This window comes from Rhinopithecus roxellana, chromosome 5, assembly GCF_007565055.1.
Source record: "Rhinopithecus roxellana isolate Shanxi Qingling chromosome 5, ASM756505v1, whole genome shotgun sequence".
Classification (NCBI taxonomy): Eukaryota; Metazoa; Chordata; class Mammalia; order Primates; family Cercopithecidae; genus Rhinopithecus; species Rhinopithecus roxellana.
This window is the reverse complement of record NC_044553.1, coordinates 32,464,980-32,482,925: the sequence shown is the minus strand read 5'-3', so window position 1 is coordinate 32,482,925 and position 17,946 is coordinate 32,464,980. Positions and strand designations below refer to the sequence as shown.

The following is a 17,946-nucleotide window of genomic DNA, read 5'->3' as shown; positions in this document are numbered from 1 at the left end:
GATTTGTTTTAAGTCAAAAGCCTTGTCTTTAAAAAACAGAGGCTTTTGTTAAGAGCCTTAAACAAAAGGCTCTTTAAAGGGTAAGTTGCAGGTCAGTATTGATACCAGAACAAAAATTTTCTGTCTCTTTGAGATATTACAAATTGATTTTAACTTTCAGATTAAAGGCATTAAGAATATTTCCCAGCCAGCTCAGTGGCTTACACCTGTAATCCTAGCACTTTGGGAGACTGAGGCGGGTGGATCACCTGAGGTCAGGACAACATGGTGAAACCCCGTCTCCACTAAAAATACAAATATTAGCTAGGCGTGGTGGTGCACGCCTGTAATCCCAGCTACTCGGGAGGTTGAGGCAGGAGAATTGCTTGAACTCATGAAGTGAAGGTTGCAGTGAGCCGAGATCGCGCCACTGCACTCCAGTCTGGGTGACAGAGCAAGACTCCATCTCAAAAAAAAAAAAAGGATATTTCTCAGCCTGGCACGTTGGGTCACCTCTGTAATCCCAACACTTTGGGAGGCCAAGGTGGGTGGATCACCTGAGGTCAGGAGTTCAAGACCAGCCTGGCCAACATGATGAAACCCCATCTCTACTAAAAATATAAAAATTAGCTGGGCGTGGTGACATGTGCCTGTAATCCCAGCTACTCGGGAGGCTGAGGCAGGAGAATTGATTGCACCCAGGACACAGAGGCTGCAGTGAGCCAAGATGGTGCCATTGTACTCCAGCCTGGGCAACAGGAGCGAAATTCCATCTCAAAAAAAAAAAAAAGAAAAGAAAAGAAAGAAAGAAAGAATGTTTCCCATGCTCTTTTCTACATAGGAAAAGCTAGATTCTTTTTTTTTTTTTTTTCCCCGAGACAGAGTTTCACTGTTGTTGCCCAGGCTGGAGTGCAATGGCACAATCTCTGCTCACTGCAACCTCTGCCTCCCAAGTTCAAGTGGTTCTCCTGCCTCAGCCTCTCAAGTAGCTGAGATTACAGGGATGCACCACCATGCCTGGCTAATTTTGTACTTTTAGTAGAGACAGTTTCTCCGTGTTGGTCAGGCTGGTCTCGAACTCCTGACCTCAGGTGATCAGCCCGCCTCAGCCTCCCAAAGTGCTAGGATTACAGGCGTGAGCCACCGCACGCGGCAGAAAAGCTAGATTGTTAACGTTTTTATTTCTTCAAGTCATTTCACAGATTCATGCTATTGATGCTTTTTAAATCAAAATAATACATGCATGAGGTTTTACTTTTAATGTGCATAAGATCTTTTAGTGACAGGATTGTAATGTCTGGTATTCTTTCTCTACGTGAGAGTAGACTGGAGAAGTTAGAATAATGAGAAGCCATTAAGGATGTGTAAATTGACATACTTATCTAACAGAATAGCTTAGAGAGGGTAGAAATCAGACTAATTAAAATATATTCCCAGTATGTTTCAGTTTTTTTTTCCCTGTATCTTATTCAAGATGTAACTGTACAATGGATAGTAATGATACTTTCTTGACATTGCAGTTCCTGGAAGTTCATCTAAATGGGAGGAAGTACAGTCCAAAGCAAACCATTTATTATTGAACACATTTGGCATGTATAGATGTACTATTCAGCTTCAGAGTTACAGGCAAGAAGTGGACAGAACTTGTGCAAAGTGTCAGAGTTCTAGTCCCTAATTTTATACATTTTGGGGACTCCTGCCTTATTTATCCTGCAGTCACAGACTTGAGAGCAATAAATGCAAACCTAAATGAGAAAATGGAATCCCTGACAGCTGTGTCCATATCAAGCGTCAGTCTCTCCAGCCTGACAGTGCTAGTCTCTGTTTAATGGTAAAAGGAGACTTTGCCATAATTTTCAGATGAAGATGTTTCCCACTGTTTACAGAATGAGACGTGACTCTACAGATACCTCATAGAAGACAATCCAAGATCATACTTCATTAATTTGACAGAGTACATGTCTTAAAGGAAGCATCAAGAATTCAATATTTGCATTTAAAAATACTTTTTAAGTCCATTTTGTATTAAGCCAGTGCTGGAAAACTGAATTTTTTTATTATGTATAATAATCTCGACACCCAGCTTCTGGAATTGCTGCTTTCTTTTTACAGAAATCACTACCCAACATATTTCAGAAAGTACTAGTAGTTATCCCAAAAGTGGAATAAGCATGTATTCCTAAGTGTTTCAGAAATGTTTTATTTCACAAATAAGTTTTAATGTTATTGTTATGGTTATACTTTGTAAACAACCTTTTCCAGATGCTACAGGGTTTTGAATCTCAAAGTTAACATTTTTGATTATTTGTAATCTTAGAACCAAATCTTTACTTATTGTGGTCACTGTTATTCAATGATTTAGGAAATACTTTCAATATTATTCTGAATGGCTGAAGTTAGTCTTAAACTCAAATTACTATATAATGATTTAAAACAAAATAAAGGAGCGAGGATGGCTGTTGGAGTTTCAGGTTTATGTCTTCCCGACATCACTTTTATCATTCATGGAATTGTCTTAAAAAGGCAAGAGACTGCAAAATGTAAACAGTAATCTTCGTTCCCTTTAAGAACTGCCAACAATTTGTACAAAAAACGTGGTACGTTGCTTCCCGCCTCCACACCAGGTCACCTGTGCATGTCTTTCAGGGTCAGTGCTAGAGGGTTCAGTCTATAATTCCCATCTTTCACATAGACTTTCACAACATTACCCCAGAGAGAATTTTATGTTGTATGATGTGGGTTATGTTTTATTATGCATTTAATGTTTTATGATATGGGTTAGGATTCTCCATGGACTCCAGAAACCCTAAAATACAATTTTGAGGTCTTCCAATAATACCATAGCAGAAATATCCAGGGGGTTGGGGGGAAGATACTACTTTGAGAAAACAGAAATGTAAAGGATTTTTGACCTTATGTGTGTGTGTATTTTTGTTTTTGTTTTTGTTTTTGAGACAGAGTCTCACTCTGTCACCCAGGCTGGAGTGCAGTGGCGTGACCTCTGCTCACTGCAACCTCTGCCTCCTGGGTTCAAGTGGTTCTTCTGCCTCAGCCTCCCAACTAACTGGGGCTACAGGTACACCACACCCAGCTCATTTTTTTGTATTTTTAGTAGAGACGGGGTTTTGCCATATTGGCCTGTCTGGTCTCAAACTCCTGACCTCAGGTGATCCGCCTGCCTTGGCCTTCCAGAGTGCTGGGATTACAGCATGAGCCGCCATGCCTGGCCTGTATGTGTGTCTTTTAAAGCACTAGATAGGGATGGACATTAAATCTGTGTTGCAGGGAAACTAAACATAGAGGTTTCCAAACTGAAGGCATCCTGATTGTAAATGCCGCTGTTAAAAGAGGGAGCTTGGCCGGGCGCAGTGGCTCAAGCCTGTAATCCCAGCACTTTGGGAGGCCAAGACGGGCGGATCACGAGGTCAGGAGATCAAGACCATCCTGGCTAACACGGTGAAACCCCATCTCTACTAAAAAATACAAAAAACTAGCCGGGCGAGGTGGCGGGCGCCTGTAGTCCCAGCTCCTCAGGAGGCTGAGGCAGGAGAATGGCGTAAACCCGGGAGGCGGAGCTTGCAGTGAGCTGAGATCCAGCCACTGCACTCCAGCCTGGGCGACAGAGCGAGACTCTGTCTCAAAAAAAAAAAAAAAAAAAAGAGGGAGCTTAACTATTCATCTTTCATTTTGCAACCATTGGTTTTGAGATTATCTTTTATGTACATTTGGAGTCCCTTTTCAATAGTGACAGTTTATTACACCAAAAATGGATATGGTTCTTGGGCTCCTCTAAGAATCAGAATAGGGTAACAATGTACCAGGCAAATTGTGAGTTGAAATTCTAGATAAGGATGCAGATGACTTACAATATAAATGAAGAATAGGAAAACATTTTATCTTCTTACCAAGTACCTTACTATAAGCAAACCTAAGATAAGAAAACCCAGATTTACCTATAAGATTGTTGGGAGTTAATGGTGTCAATAAAAGGATTGATGGTCCCTCTAATGAAACCCAGTAGATGTTTGTTGAACTGAACTGAAAATTTATGTGGCCAGACACAATGGCTCATGCCTGTAATCTCAGCATTTGGGGAGGCAAAGGTGGGAGTATCACTTGAGGCCAAGAGTTCACAACCAGCATGGTCTTTTGTGGAGACCCTGTCTCTACAAAAATATAAAAATTAGCCAGGCGTCGTGCACACCTGTAGTATCAACTACTTGTAAATCTGTGGCAGAAGTGCTTGAGCCCAGAAGGTTGAGGCTCCAGTGAGCCGTGTCCGCATCATTGCATTCCAGCCTAACAAAATGAGACCCTATCTCAAAAAAAAAAAGGAAAAGAAAATGTACATGATGGGATTCCTATTGTGAAGTCATTTAAAATAATGACTTGAATTTCTCAGAAATTTCAGGAGCATATAAACTATTTAAATCAAAATATTCTTACATATAGAAACCAAGTAAGAATAAATGAGAGATATTTCAGTGGACATCTGGACATATTTATGAACTTTTGAGTATCTAGCAAGTAGAAAGGAAAAAAATATTCATCATACTCTAATCTTTTTTTATATCTATTGAGCTTGTTTCTTATAAACTTTTCTTTATCTTATAAAGGCATATCTTGCTTTTTATATCGACCTGTTCCTTAAAAATGTATTTGATAAAACAGGCTAAAATTCATTTGAGTATTGAAAAGAATTTTTTTTTTATTTTTTTAAGATGCTGTCTCACTGTCATCCAGGCTGGAGTGCAGTGGCACAATTCAGCTCACTGCAGCCTCCGCCTCCTGAGCTCAAGCGATCCTCCCATCTCAGCCTCCCAAGTAGCTGGGACTACAGGCATGCAGCACCACACCCAGCTAATTTTTTGTATTTTTGGTAGACACAGTGTTTCACCTTGTTGCCCAGGCTGGTCTTGAACTCCTGAGCTCAAGTGATCTGCCTGCCTTGGCCTCCCAAAGTGCTGGGATTGAAGGCATGAACCACTGTGCCCAGCCAAAAATAATCCTTTTGTAAAATACAGAAACACTGCAAACCTTTGTAAGTCTTTTTTTTTTTTTAAATGAGATGGGGTCTCCTTATGTTGCCCAGGCTGGTCTTGAACTCCTGGGCTCAAGAAATCCTCCCACCTTGGGCTCCCAAAGTACTGGGATTACAGGGTGTGAGCCACTGCACCCGGCCATGAAAACTTTAGTAAATCTTAACTATTGTGTTCTGCTTAAAGTGAGGTACACGTAAAGTTTCCTGTGCTTTGTTTTTGTAGCAAGAACTACCTAGTTTGTATCTGTACCTTACTGAGTCTATGAGATTTGAGAATTTGATTTCACTTTTTGTAACTTAACAAAACCCACAGAAAAGGACGTTAACTTAGCAGATAGGACCAAGGACTGAATGACTTCTGACAAAAACCGTTTGGTCTATCCTTCACATGTTGAGCTACAGCCATTCATTACACTTCTCAGCTGAGCTCTCGACGAGCTCTATGCCCTGTGAAAAGCAGTGGCAGAGTTGGATGAACACATAGCATTGTTAATTTTGCACTGGGAAAACAGATTATGACAGGACCACAGACCACAATATAAAAACTTGGCAGTTCTTTGGTGTGACATATTTTAATTAATATTTGCAAATGATCAGAGTTACTTGTGTACATAAACCTGTGTTTTACAACTATGGCCAGATGCAGCCTTTTGATCTGTTTCAGGAAAAGACCTATTATTCCACTAACAAATATGCTGCCTTAGAAACATAATGGGAGTGTAATTGAAGAAAGCATATCTCAGAAGGTTTTGATATGCAGAACTGGAAGCTATTGTAATTCCTACATACATTTCCATTAGCTATGCCTTATGTCATGTGAGTGCAGATTTTTACAACTTAAGAGTTCCCATCAGTGTTTTTTGCCACATCACCGGGTTTCTTATTTTACTGTTTTCTTTTCAACTTTGGGTGCTTTATTTCCATTCTCTAAAACCAAGTTTCTTGCTCTTATGAGACTTAGTGTTCCTCTTGAACCCAGGTGTCCCACCTGACAGTGTTTGTCTTTGGTAGACTTTCCAGAATAGACATAATCAAGATCAGACACATGAGCTTCTCTCTCATTTTAATGTGAGGAAAATCATCTTTCAGAGACAAGGCACCACTTAGAAATGTATTTCCAGGTAGGAAAGAACCTTTTTAAAATGGCTGGTTGTTTCTGATCCAGATTTCTCTGCACACTGGACTTCGTAGAGTAAGTGTGGTAGACAAAGAGACTACACTGCACAACCACCAGTGAATATCATTGCTAAAAAGACTCTGGGTCATGTTTCTCAAAACAGCCATTCTCACAGCTTTTGTAGAATTAATCATTTGATTCTGAAACAAGCAGTTAGCTAAATCTGTTTTTCTTTTATGCATATATGTTATTGGTCCAACATAATATGGTGTTCTTACAGAATATGAGCCCCTTTGAAATAAGGTTTTAGGCAATTTTGCTGTTGGCTCTGATTTGTATATAGCAAATTTAAAGTTACAGAGTGTTTCCTAGATATAAGATTAGTTCATTTGGTGCAGTTTGTCTTTGAACCAAGCCAAGCTCATGAGCCAGTTGGTTATTAGTCATAAATGAACATACATCACTATATGCTATGTTGAGGGGAGGCAAGTCTGATCTCCAAATAATTGATAAAGCTTGATATCTCTGTAGCCAAAATACAGTTTGCAAACCCTAACTCCAGATGTGTTGTGTGAATCTTGACAGCCAAGGCTTGAGATTTGTTTTACTGATTGCCAATCAGGTGTATTATTTGTGATGTTCGTGGGAGCATGCAAATTAGAAGACAGTGTTGTGGGAGTTCCTCAGTATTGAATTACATGTGTGCACTCGGGCCCACCCGTCATTGAATTCTCACTTCTAAAGGGTTTAACCTGCTCTTCCAATCATTGAGGACCAATTTGATTTTTGATAAGACTGGAAAACATTTATGAAGACTTTCCCAGTTAAATCTATGACAGCGTCCATTTAAATAGTGTAATTTAGTATATTCTCAAATAACTGCAACACAAAATTGAAATGTGCCAGTATGTCATCTTTCTACCTGGAAGATACTGTATATTTGGAAAGTTTATGCTTCTCTCAATAAATACATGTTATTAAATAAGCCATATCACAGTATAAGAAATTGTATATACTTTATCATATGCCCTTTCAGAAACCAGGTATTTTGCATATGATTGATTTTAGAAAGATTTTGAAGCTGGGGTTTGTCCATGTTAATTAAGATCAAAGTATATATATATATTTAAATATATGTACTGTATTTGCAACTTACAAATTGTAATTTCCTATACATTTATTAAAGTGTTGTTTTGCCATGTGGTTTATTAAATAAAAATGTACAGTCCCTTAAATATCTGTTCTTTTTATTAAGTAATATTACTAGGCCTAAAAACGTTGTTCTTAAAAACAAAAGAAAATCTATTATAACCTATCTAGTTTTATTATGTCATTTTATGATGCCCTCTTATATGTTTAAGAAATAAAACTTGGCGGGCGCGGTGGCTCAATCCTGTAATCCCAGCACTCTGAGAGGCCGAGACGGGTGGATCACGAGGTCAGGATCTCGAGACCATCCTGGCTAACACGGTGAAACCCCATCTCTACTAAAAAATACAAAAAACTAGCCAGGCGAGGTGGCGGGCGCCTGTAGTCCCAGCTACTCGGGAGGCTGAGGCAGGAGAATGGCGTAAACCCGGGAGGCGGAGCTTGCAGTGAGCTGAGATCCGGCCACTGCACTCCAGCCTGGGCGATAGAGCGAGACTCTATCTCAAAAGAAAAAAAAAGGAAATAAAACTGAAAAAAATCTTCTAGATAGTATGGAAAGATTTATTAAAAGAACCTTTCTCGCCGGGCGCGGTGGCTGAAGCCTGTAATCCCAGCACTTTGGGAGGCCGAGACGGGCGGATCACGAGGTCAGGAGATTGAGACCATCCTGGCTAACACGGTGAAACCCCGTCTCTACTAAAAAAATACAAAAAACTAGCCGGGCGAGGTGGCGGGCGCCTATAGTCCCAGCTACTCGGGAGGCTGGGGCAGGAGAATGGCCTAAACCCGGGAGGCGGAGCTTGCAGTGAGCTGAGATCCTGCCACCGCACTCCAGCCTGGGCGACACAGCAAGACTGTCTCAAAAAAAAAAAAAAAAAAGAACCTTTCTCTTTTGGTATCAGTCACACAGTCACATGCAGTGATCTTACAGTCCCATCAACAGTGGCTGAAAGGAAGGAAAGAAGCCACTACAAAATAGACTGGTGAGGACCAGGAAGTCTGAGAGTAAGAGCCTGCTGACTCTAATGTGGACCGGTCCACACTATACCTCCCAAGCCAAATCTGGCCTGCAAGCCTGTTTTATTTGCCCCAACAACTAAGAATGATTTTTACATCTATTAGAAATAAATCACTGCATGCAGTGGCTCACGCCTGTAATCCTAACATTTCAGGAGGCCAAGGCAGGTGGATTGCTTGAATCCAGGAGTTCAAGACCAGCCTTGGCAACATGATGAAACCTCATCTCTAGAAAAAATACAAAAATTAACTGGGCATGGTGGCACGTGCCTGTGATCCCAGCTATTCAGGAAGCTGAGAGATAGGAGGATCGCTTGAGCTCAGGAGGTCTAGGCTACACTGAGCCGTAATGGTGCCACTGCTCTCTAGCCTGAGTGACAGTGAGACCCTGTCCCCCCCCCTCAAAAAAAGTAGAGTAATATTTCATGGCATGTGAAAATTATATGGATTTTAAGTGAATTTCTGTGTCCATAAAGCGTTGCTGGAACACAGCACACTAATTCAGTTATGTATTGTCTATGACTGCTTCCATGCTACTGTGGAGAGTTGCATAGTGACATAAAATATTTACTATCTGACCCTTTATAGGAAACGTTTACCAACCCCTGGTGTAGACTGTTTTAAGACTATAACAAGCTGGGTGCGGTGGCTCATGCCTGTAATCCCAGCACTTTGGGAGGCCGGAGTGGGCACTTGAGGTCAGGAGTTTGAGACCAGCCTGGCCAACATGGTGAAACCCCGTCTCTACTAAAAATACAAAAATTAGCTTGGCATGGTGACAGGTGCCTGTAGTCCCAGCTACTCAGAAGGCTGAAGTGGAAGAATTACTTGAACCCAGAAGGTGGAGGTTGCAGCAAGCCAAGCAACAGAGTGAGACTCCATCTCAAAAAAAAAAAAAAACTATAACAGCATATATGGATGCAGTGAAGTCTCCTAGAACCTGCTTGCAAGTTTTTGTGACTCGTAAATCTGAAGCCACCTGAGTCACCAAAGGTTCTTTCATACCTTTACCTTTTTTCTCTTTTTAATTTTCCTTTGGGTTTGGGGCAGAATATAAGAAAAGAGTAGCAAGATATCAAATATTATTCATGTGCCATATGCTGTAACATCACTAGCAGAGCACTTTCTTACTAGAACACCGTGATCAGCAGGATCATTTAAGTCTACTTTTTTTTTTTTTTTTAGACGGAGTCTTGCTCAGTCGCCCAGGCTGGAGTGCAGTGGCGTGATCTCGGCTCACTGCAAGCCCCGCCTCCCAGGTTCACGCCATTCTCCTGCCTCAGCCTCCCAAGTAGCTGGGACTACAGTCTCCCGCCGCCACGCCAGGCAAATTTTTTGCATTTTTAGTAGAGACGGGGTTTCGCCGTGTTAGCCAGGATGGTCTCGAGATCCTGACCTTGTGATCCACCCGCCTCGGCCTCCCAAAGTGCTGGGATTACAGGCGTGAGCCACCGCGCCCAGCCTAAGTATACTTTTCAACATAAAAGCTTATTCAGTTGATTTTTAAAGTTTTCACTTGTTATCACAAAAAGTTAAGAAAAGGTAATTTGTGCCAACTGAGAGCTCACAAATGATGTTCTTTAAGATTTTTAAGTTTCCTAGCAAAAGACAACAATATTTAACACATATTGTAATAAAATATAGTTGTAAACATACTAGTAAAGACTGAGCCTGTAATCCCAGAACTTTGGGAGGCTGAGGCAGATGGATCACTTTGAGCTCAGGGGTTGAGCCCAGCCTGAGCAACAATGGTGAAACCCCATCTCTACCAAAAATACAAAAATTAGCCAGGCATTGTGGCACGTCTGTGGTCCCAGCTACTCAGGAGGCTGAAGCTGGAGAATTGCTTGAGTCTGGAAGGCAGATGTTGCAGGGAGCCAAGACTATGCCACTGCACTCCAGCCTGCTAGGAGACCTTGTTTAAAAAAATAAATACATATATACATATATATATATGTATGTATTATATATACTAGTAAGGACTGAGATGTTACATATTATTTGATTGTCTACCTAGCTATATTTCTAGTTCGATGTGTCATTTTTTTTGGTCCATGTCAGATGTTAAAATAAATACTAATTTGTGGTAACAGTCTTACAAGCTCTTGTTTATGCTCAACTTTAGTATATTCGTAGGATAATATTTTTTGGTTATATTTTGACTTCAACTATGGTCCCATAATAATTGCTATAAGCTATGATGAAATAGACTAGGCACAAATATAAAGTATGAAGCCTTAGGACAAAATATAATCTCTACGTGAGTCATGTGTTTAAGATAAGAGGTTTAAAAATCCAGTGTTATCACCAAAGATAACATTTTCAAGCAGCATTCTGATTTAACAGGCTCTCATGTAACTTTTACAGGGCACTACAAATTAAAGTTTGGCCCATGGGTCTTACCCTACAAACATGAAGAGGGTACTGTGTGAGTTATCAAATTGCTCCCATGTCTCCTGGACTTAAATTTTTTTTTTTTTCCTGGTTTGATTTTCAAATTCCTATTGTCTGTGTTTCACTTGCCAGTTTCTGCACATTGGTTTGTGGTTAGTTGGTGTGTGTTTGTTTGTTTTAACACTTTTGTCACTTCAACAAAATGCTAATGCTATGGGAAAAATATGTATGGATTGGTTTTTCTCCAAAATACACCGAGCTATTTCTTGGTAAGAGAGTAGGATTTTTTATAGTAGGAAAATTTTGGAGACCTCATGAAAGCAAGGCTAGCCCTGAAGCAAGACAGACCATCTCTGCTCCCTTGACTTTCCTAGCATTTGAAGATCTGACCCCACTTCCTTTCCGGAGGAAACCTGCTAACAGCTTAAATGGTTACAGCAGTAGTTACCTTTGAACAGGGATCACAGTGAATGTTTGACTGCAGTCGGGGCATGACGGACTGAGGTGAAGGTAAGAAGTGTTTCCTGGACTTCCATTCATTAATCTATCATACTCACCTGTGAAGGCTATGGGGCAATTCCTAGTTCCAACACATTCTCAGTTTACAGCTTGACTGGAATTTCAGTGTTAGCACAAGTCTCTTCCATCCTCTTTTTGCTTATTTATATAAGAATATTTTCCAAAGTCCAGGATATTTTTTAAACCTTAAAACAAAGTGTTACAGGCCGGGCGCGGTGGCTCAAGCCTGTAATCCCAGCACTTTGGGAGGCCGAGACGGGCGGATCACGAGGTCCGGAGATCGAGACCATCCTGGCTAACACGGTGAAACCCCGTCTCTACTAAAAATACAAAAACTAGCCGGGCGAGGTGGCAGGCGCCTGTAGTCCCAGCTACTCGGGAGGCTGAGGCAGGAGAATGGCGTAAACCCGGGAGGCGGAGCTTGCAGTGAGCTGAGATCTGGCCACTGCACTCCAGTCCGGGCGACAGAGCGAGACTCCGCCTCAAAAAAAAAAAAAAAAAAAAAAAAAAGTGTTACATAATTTAGTGTATTAGTCATTGACGTGTATTTGGTTTTAGAATTGTTTCTCAGCTGGGCGTGGTGGCTCACCCCTGTAATCCCAGCACTTTAGGAGGCTCAGGAGGGAGGATCGCTTGAACTCAGAAGTTCAAGACCAGCCTGGGCAGCATGGTAAAACCCCAAATCTACAAAAAATTAGCCAGGCACGATGGTGCGCACCTGTAGTCCCAGCTACTTGGGAGGATCCCTTGAGCCCAGCAAGTCGAGGTTGCAGTGAGCTGAAATTGTGCTACTGCACTCCAGCCTTGATGACAGAGTGAGATCCTGTCATCTTTTCTCAAAAAAAGAAAAAGAAGTGTTTCTCATCTTTAAGATACCATGATATTGAAATTTTGACATCTCAAAAAGTTGGTTCAGGCTGGATGTGGTGGCTCACGCCTGTAATCTCAGCACTTTGAGAGGCCGAGGCAAGCGGATCACCTGAGGTCAGGAGTTTGAGACCAGCCTGGCCAACATGGCATGGCAAAACCCTGTCTCTATTAAAAATACAAAAAAATAAGCTGGGCATGGTGGCATGCACCTGTAATCCCAGCTACTCGGGAGGCTGAGGCAGGAGAATCGCTTGAACTGGGAGCGGGGTCAGGGCACGGAGGTTGCAGTGAGCCGAGATCACACCACTACATTCCAGCCTGGGCTGCAGTGAGACTCTGTCTCAAAAAAAAAAAAAAAAAATGGTTGGGTCAAGAGGTTGGAAATCGTTTTTTTCTTTTTCCTTCTTTTTTTTTTTCTTTAGGCAAGGTCTCCCTCTGTCGCCCAGGCTACAGTGGTGTGATCTTGGCTTACTACAGCCTCATCCTCCTGAGTTCAACAGATTCTTGTGCCTCCGCCTCGTGAGTAGCTAGGATTATAGGCATGCACCATCACGCCCAAGTAATTGTTGTATTTTTAGTAGAAATAGGGTTTCACTATGTTGGCCAAGCTGGTCTTGAACTTCTGGGCTCAAGCAATCCACTCGTCTTGGCCTCCCAAAGTGCTTAGGATTATAAGTATAAGCCACCACACCCAGCGGGAATGTTTTTTTCTGAAGTGGACCGAGATTCCAAATGTCATCCATTTTGTAATTATTCAACCAAGAATTGACCTAGGAAGATCATCTGCCTGCCACTGAACATGCTGTGAAATAGAACACACAATAGCTGTGGGTTTTTTGTTTTTTGTTTTTTAAGTTAAACAAGAAACAAAACACTGTTATGTTTTTGGAGGGCTTCTTGGGCCATAGCCCCACTCCTGTAGATGGAAGATCACACTTGTCTCCCATTAGGAATGGCTTCAGAAATTGTGACCAGGAGGATAAAGTCCATCCTCTTGGTAATGACATGCAAAGTCCTGGTCTGGTCACTGCTTATCTCGACACCCTGCACTTCCAGCCTTTCCCACCACCACTAGCCTAGTTCCCATGTGTCAGCCATACCAAATTATAGGCAGCTTTTGGTTAACCAAGGAAATAAATAATTGCTAACACTTATTGAGCCCTGACTGCATTCCAGACACTGCTGCGCACTTTGTTGTAGTGTTTGTTTTTTTTGAGACGAAGTCTCCCACTGTCACCCAGGCTGGAGTGCAGTGGCAGCGATCTCGGCTCACTGCAAGCTCCACCTCCCAGGTTCCCACCATTCTCCTGCCTCAGCCTCCCGAGTAGCTGGGACTACAGGCGTCCGCCACCACGCACGGCTAATTTTTTGTATTTTTTAGTAGAGATGGGGTCTTACCGTGTTAGCCAGGATGGTCTCGATCTCCTGACCTCGTGATTCACACGCCTTGGCCTCCCAAAGTGCTAGGAAATGCTGCATAGACAATATGAACCCACTGGAAAAAAAACAAAAACATAAGCTTTTGGTAATTCACAGAAACACCCAGGAAGGCCCTGAAGTTTCTACAAGTCACAGAATTGGAGGTTAAAACTGATCTCATCTTGTTTGAGGAATGGGTAAGATCCAGCTGATATCTGGGTTAGTTACTAGGTAGCTCCAAACCAAATACTTAGATGTTTTCCTTGTGAGATCACACAGTCAGGGACTCAGCAGGCTGCCTGGGTTTTCATCTTGGCTCTCCCTGGCAGTGTGATTTGGGGAAAGTTACTGAACTTCTCTGTGCTTCAGTTTCTCCATTGGAAAATTGGGATAATAACTCTCTAATGTGACTTTTACGAGGATTAACTGAGCTATATCACAAATATACTGAGAACACACAAAACTCAAATGTTAGCTATTATTACTACAAGTTGATTTTTCTTTTGTTTGTTGTTATTTGTTGTTGTTTTTGAGATGGAGTCTCACTCTGTCATCTAGGCTGGAGTGCAGTGGTGCGATTTTGGCTCACTGCAGCCTCTGCCTCTGGGTTCAAGCAATTCTTCTGCTTCAGCCTCCCGAGTAGCAGGACTACAGGCACACACCACCATGCCCGGCTAATTTTTCTATTTTTAGTAGAGATGGGGTTTTGCCATGTTGGCCAAGCTGGTCTCAAACTCTTGGCCTCAAGTGATCCACCCACCTCGGCCCCCCAAAGTGCTGGGATTATAGGTGTGAGTCACTATGCTTAGCCACAAGTTAATTTTCACAAATGCATTACCTACTGTTATTTTTACTGGACTAAGTGAGCATTGCTCATCTTGCAGCCCGTCTTTGCCTCCTTCTTTACATAGAAGATCTTATTCCTCAACTTCTGTACCTCACTGAAACCAACGGCTCCTTAACGACTTCACTCCAGAATCATCTCCAAGAAGGTTTCTTGCTCCTGTGTGTGTGAAACCTCCATGTGTGAAGGAGGTCTCCGTGGTTTGGTGCCTCCATCACTTGGTCACCATGGAGAGCCATGCTGTCAATTACCCACAGCCACTGGGGCAGGACCCAGGTCTTTGAATCTCCAGTGTGGGAGGCAGTGAACATTCATAGGCTACATGAATGTCCCCACAGTTGGGGATTCGTTAAATATCTATCTCTGCACAGAAAAATTTTAAAGAGCCCTAAGAACCTCCACTGTCAAGGCTCTAACCTGTCTCCTATAATGTAACTGAAACCCTAACATAAAACTGCCGTTCTATAAAAATATTCCAGATCTGCCATCTCCCAATTACAAAGACTTGGGTTTTTATACTTAGAGTATGTGTAGTTATATACTATATCTATGCAAGTCTTTACGGTTTGTGTTATCTCTTTAAGTTTATAACAGAAATTAGCTACATTTCTGAAACACTCCAGACAATAATATAATTACAACTAAAAGTGTTAATGGCCAGCAGTTATTGTCACTTAGAGAACATGATAATCTCCCTGTCAGCCCAGTGGTAGCACTGAGCTGGTTCACAACAATTCTAGCCTTGCTAATAACAGCTTGTTTTTTTATTTTATTTTATTTTATTTTATTTTTTTGAGACGGAGTCTCGCTCTGTCGCCCGGGCTGGAGTGCAGTGACCGGATCCTGGCTCACTGCAAGCTCCGTCTCCCGGGTTCACGCCATTCTCCTGCCTCAGCCTCCCGGGTAGCTGGGACTACAGGCGCCCGCCACCTCGCCCGGCTAGTTTTTTGTATTTTTTAGCAGAGACGGGGTTTCACCGTGTTAGCCAGGATGGTCTCGATCTCCTGATCTTGTGATCCGCCCGTCTCGGCCTCCCAAAGTGCTGGGATTACAGGCTTGAGCCACCGCGCCCAGCCACAGCTTGTTTTTTTAATAACAGACTATTTTTTAAATGAATTAATAAGGTGACTCTTTGCAGCTTGAAACTGTGGGAGAGCTCACTTACTACTTTATTTATTTTATTTTTTTAAAGAGACAGGGTCTCACCATCACCTAGGCTGGAGTGAAACAGTGGGATCATGGTTCACTGCAGCCTTGACCTCCCAGGCTCAAGCAATCCTCCCACCTCAGCCCCCCAAGTAGCTGGGACCGTAGGCATGGGCCACCATGCCCAGCTAATTTTTTTGATTTATTTATTTTTTTGGTGGGGGGGTAGAGATGAGGTCTCCCTATGTTGCCCAGGCTGGTCTTGAACTTCTGGGCTCAAGTGATCTTCCTGCGTTAACTTTCCAAAGTGCTGGGATGACAGATGTGAGCCAACATGAAAGTGGCTGACGCTACTTTCAAAATATTAATGGATTTAAAAATCAATAATTATCTTCACTGTTAAAATATTTAACCGAGTATATACGTATACACTGGATTAAGAGACAGCCAGGCACAGTGGTTCACCCCTGTAATCCCAGCACTTTGGGAGTCCAAGGCAGGAGGATCACGTGAGCCCAGCAGTTCGAGACTAGCCTGAACAATATAGCGAGACCCTGTATCTAAATATAAAATAAAATGAAATAAGAGACAGAAGAACTGGTTCTGGTCCCAGCTTTGCTAAACGTGTCTCGCTGGACACGTTACTCTGTTTTGCTAGGGTTCAGTCTAGCTGTCTGTATAATGATGATGATAATAATAAATGTTGATTGAGTGTTCCACACTGTACTTGCCAAGCACTGTTCTAAAAACTTTTTCGGTGTTAACTCAGCGAATCCTACCAAACAGTCCTATGAATTACTATCACCCCTGTTGTACCCATGAGGAAACTGAGGCAGAGAAAAGTTAGGTAACTTCCCAAGATTGGCTAATTAGTAGCAGAGCTGGGATTCCAATACAAATTGGTCTGGCTCCAGCATTCCCAGTCTTAACCTTTATGGTGAGATTCTCCAGCTGGGACCAACACTGTCCATGATCTAGTGCAGAATTGCATGACATTCTCATAAGCCTCCTGAGGAGGCTAGGTGGCTGCCCCAGGCCACAGACAGAACCTGCCTGCAGGGGAAGCTGTGTGGGTGGGGCGGATGTGAGTGAGGAGGGCCCGGTGGGAAGGAGCCTGCTTTATCAATAATGGCCCAACTGTATGTACACTTACTTTCACTCTGTCCCCATCTCTCCTGGAACTACCAGAGGATTTCTGAATTTTTCTGCAAATAAAGACCCTGAGGGGGCTATGCTCTTATTATCTCTTCTCTTGTCCACTTTGTTAGTGAACCAGCATGGTAGGATGTTAAGGAGAGGGTTTGGATCCGGGCTGAAGCGGGTTTTGTTTCAGTTATATGAACTTAATAGCTGTGTGATCTTGGGAAGATCTCTAAGCCTTTTTTCTTCAGTTATACAACAGAATAACACCCTGAACTTCATTCACAAGGTTGCTTTAGGGATTAACTAAAATAAAGCGCATACAACATCTAGCATAGCTAGGCGCGGTGGCGCACGTCTGTAATCCCAGCACTTTAGGGGGCCGACACGGGTGGATCGCCTGAGGTCAGGAGTTCGAGACCAGCCTGACTAACATAGTGAAAACTCGTTTTTACTAAAAATACAAAAAAGTAGCTGAGAATGGTGGTGGATGCCTGTAATCCCAGCTACTCAGAAGGCCGAGGCAGGAGAATTGCTTGAACCTGGGAGGCAGAGGCTGCAATGAGCTGCAATCATGCCATTGCACTCCAGCCTGGACAACAAGAGGGAAACTCCCTCTCAAAAAAAAAAAAAAAAAAAAAAAAACCCCGCATCTAGAATAGTTCTTGATACATTGTCTCTCCCCACCTCCCCATCCCCCCACCCCCGGCACTCCTTACTCTATGATGGAGAAATTGAGAGCCTCCCTACTGGACACATCTAGTTAATTTAGTCTAATTCAGGTAGATTCTCTCCTCAGGGATTAATCTAAGGATGGTGTAAACCAAAAATGAAATTCTGAGGCCAACCATCTGAATGTGTTATAGGACTTTTCCTTAGTTCAGATACAGGCAGGGTCTTTGTCACACGACCATGAGAAATTAGGCTCGCAGACAATTTGAAGGGTGAGAAAAATGGGATTTATTGGGCGAAAAGGAAAAAAAGGGAAACAGGGACTCTGCAAAGCCAGAGTCCTGCTAGTGTGCTTCCTGCCTCGCAGATTGAATCCCAGGTACCATATCCTGGAACAAGAGAGAGAGGCCAGGCTCCTTCCTTGCCAAGGGTGTTAACTTCCTAGGGCTCTACCCCAGTGTGCATTTCTCCCAGTGTGCAGGCTGTCAGAGGTTCTGCCAGGGAGCACTTCCCACCCAGCTGTCTCAAAGTGACTTCCTTCTTGGCCAAGGGACTCATACATTTTTTTTTTTTTTTTTTGGAGACAGGATCTCTGTTGCCCAGGCTGGAGTGCAGTGGCATAGTCTTGGCTCACTGCAA

At 42.5% G+C, this 17,946-nt stretch overlaps 1 protein-coding gene across 2 annotated transcripts in view; it reads left to right on the top strand.

Moving 5' to 3' along the window:
- Positions 1–2,900, top strand: part of SLC30A4 (solute carrier family 30 member 4) — a 43,170-nt gene extending 40,270 nt beyond the window's left edge. The window contains exon 8 of one of the 2 annotated variants that reach the window (XM_030929745.1): positions 1,866–2,900. In XM_030929745.1, coding sequence (XP_030785605.1) covers positions 1,866–1,870 — 5 coding nt within the window. In that variant the 3' untranslated portion in view covers positions 1,871–2,900. Of the gene's footprint in view, positions 1–1,499; positions 1,738–1,865 lie in introns of those variants that run through there. The other variant, XM_010352956.2, reaches the window with a different exon arrangement.
- The last annotated feature ends 15,046 nt before the right edge of the window (positions 2,901–17,946 follow it).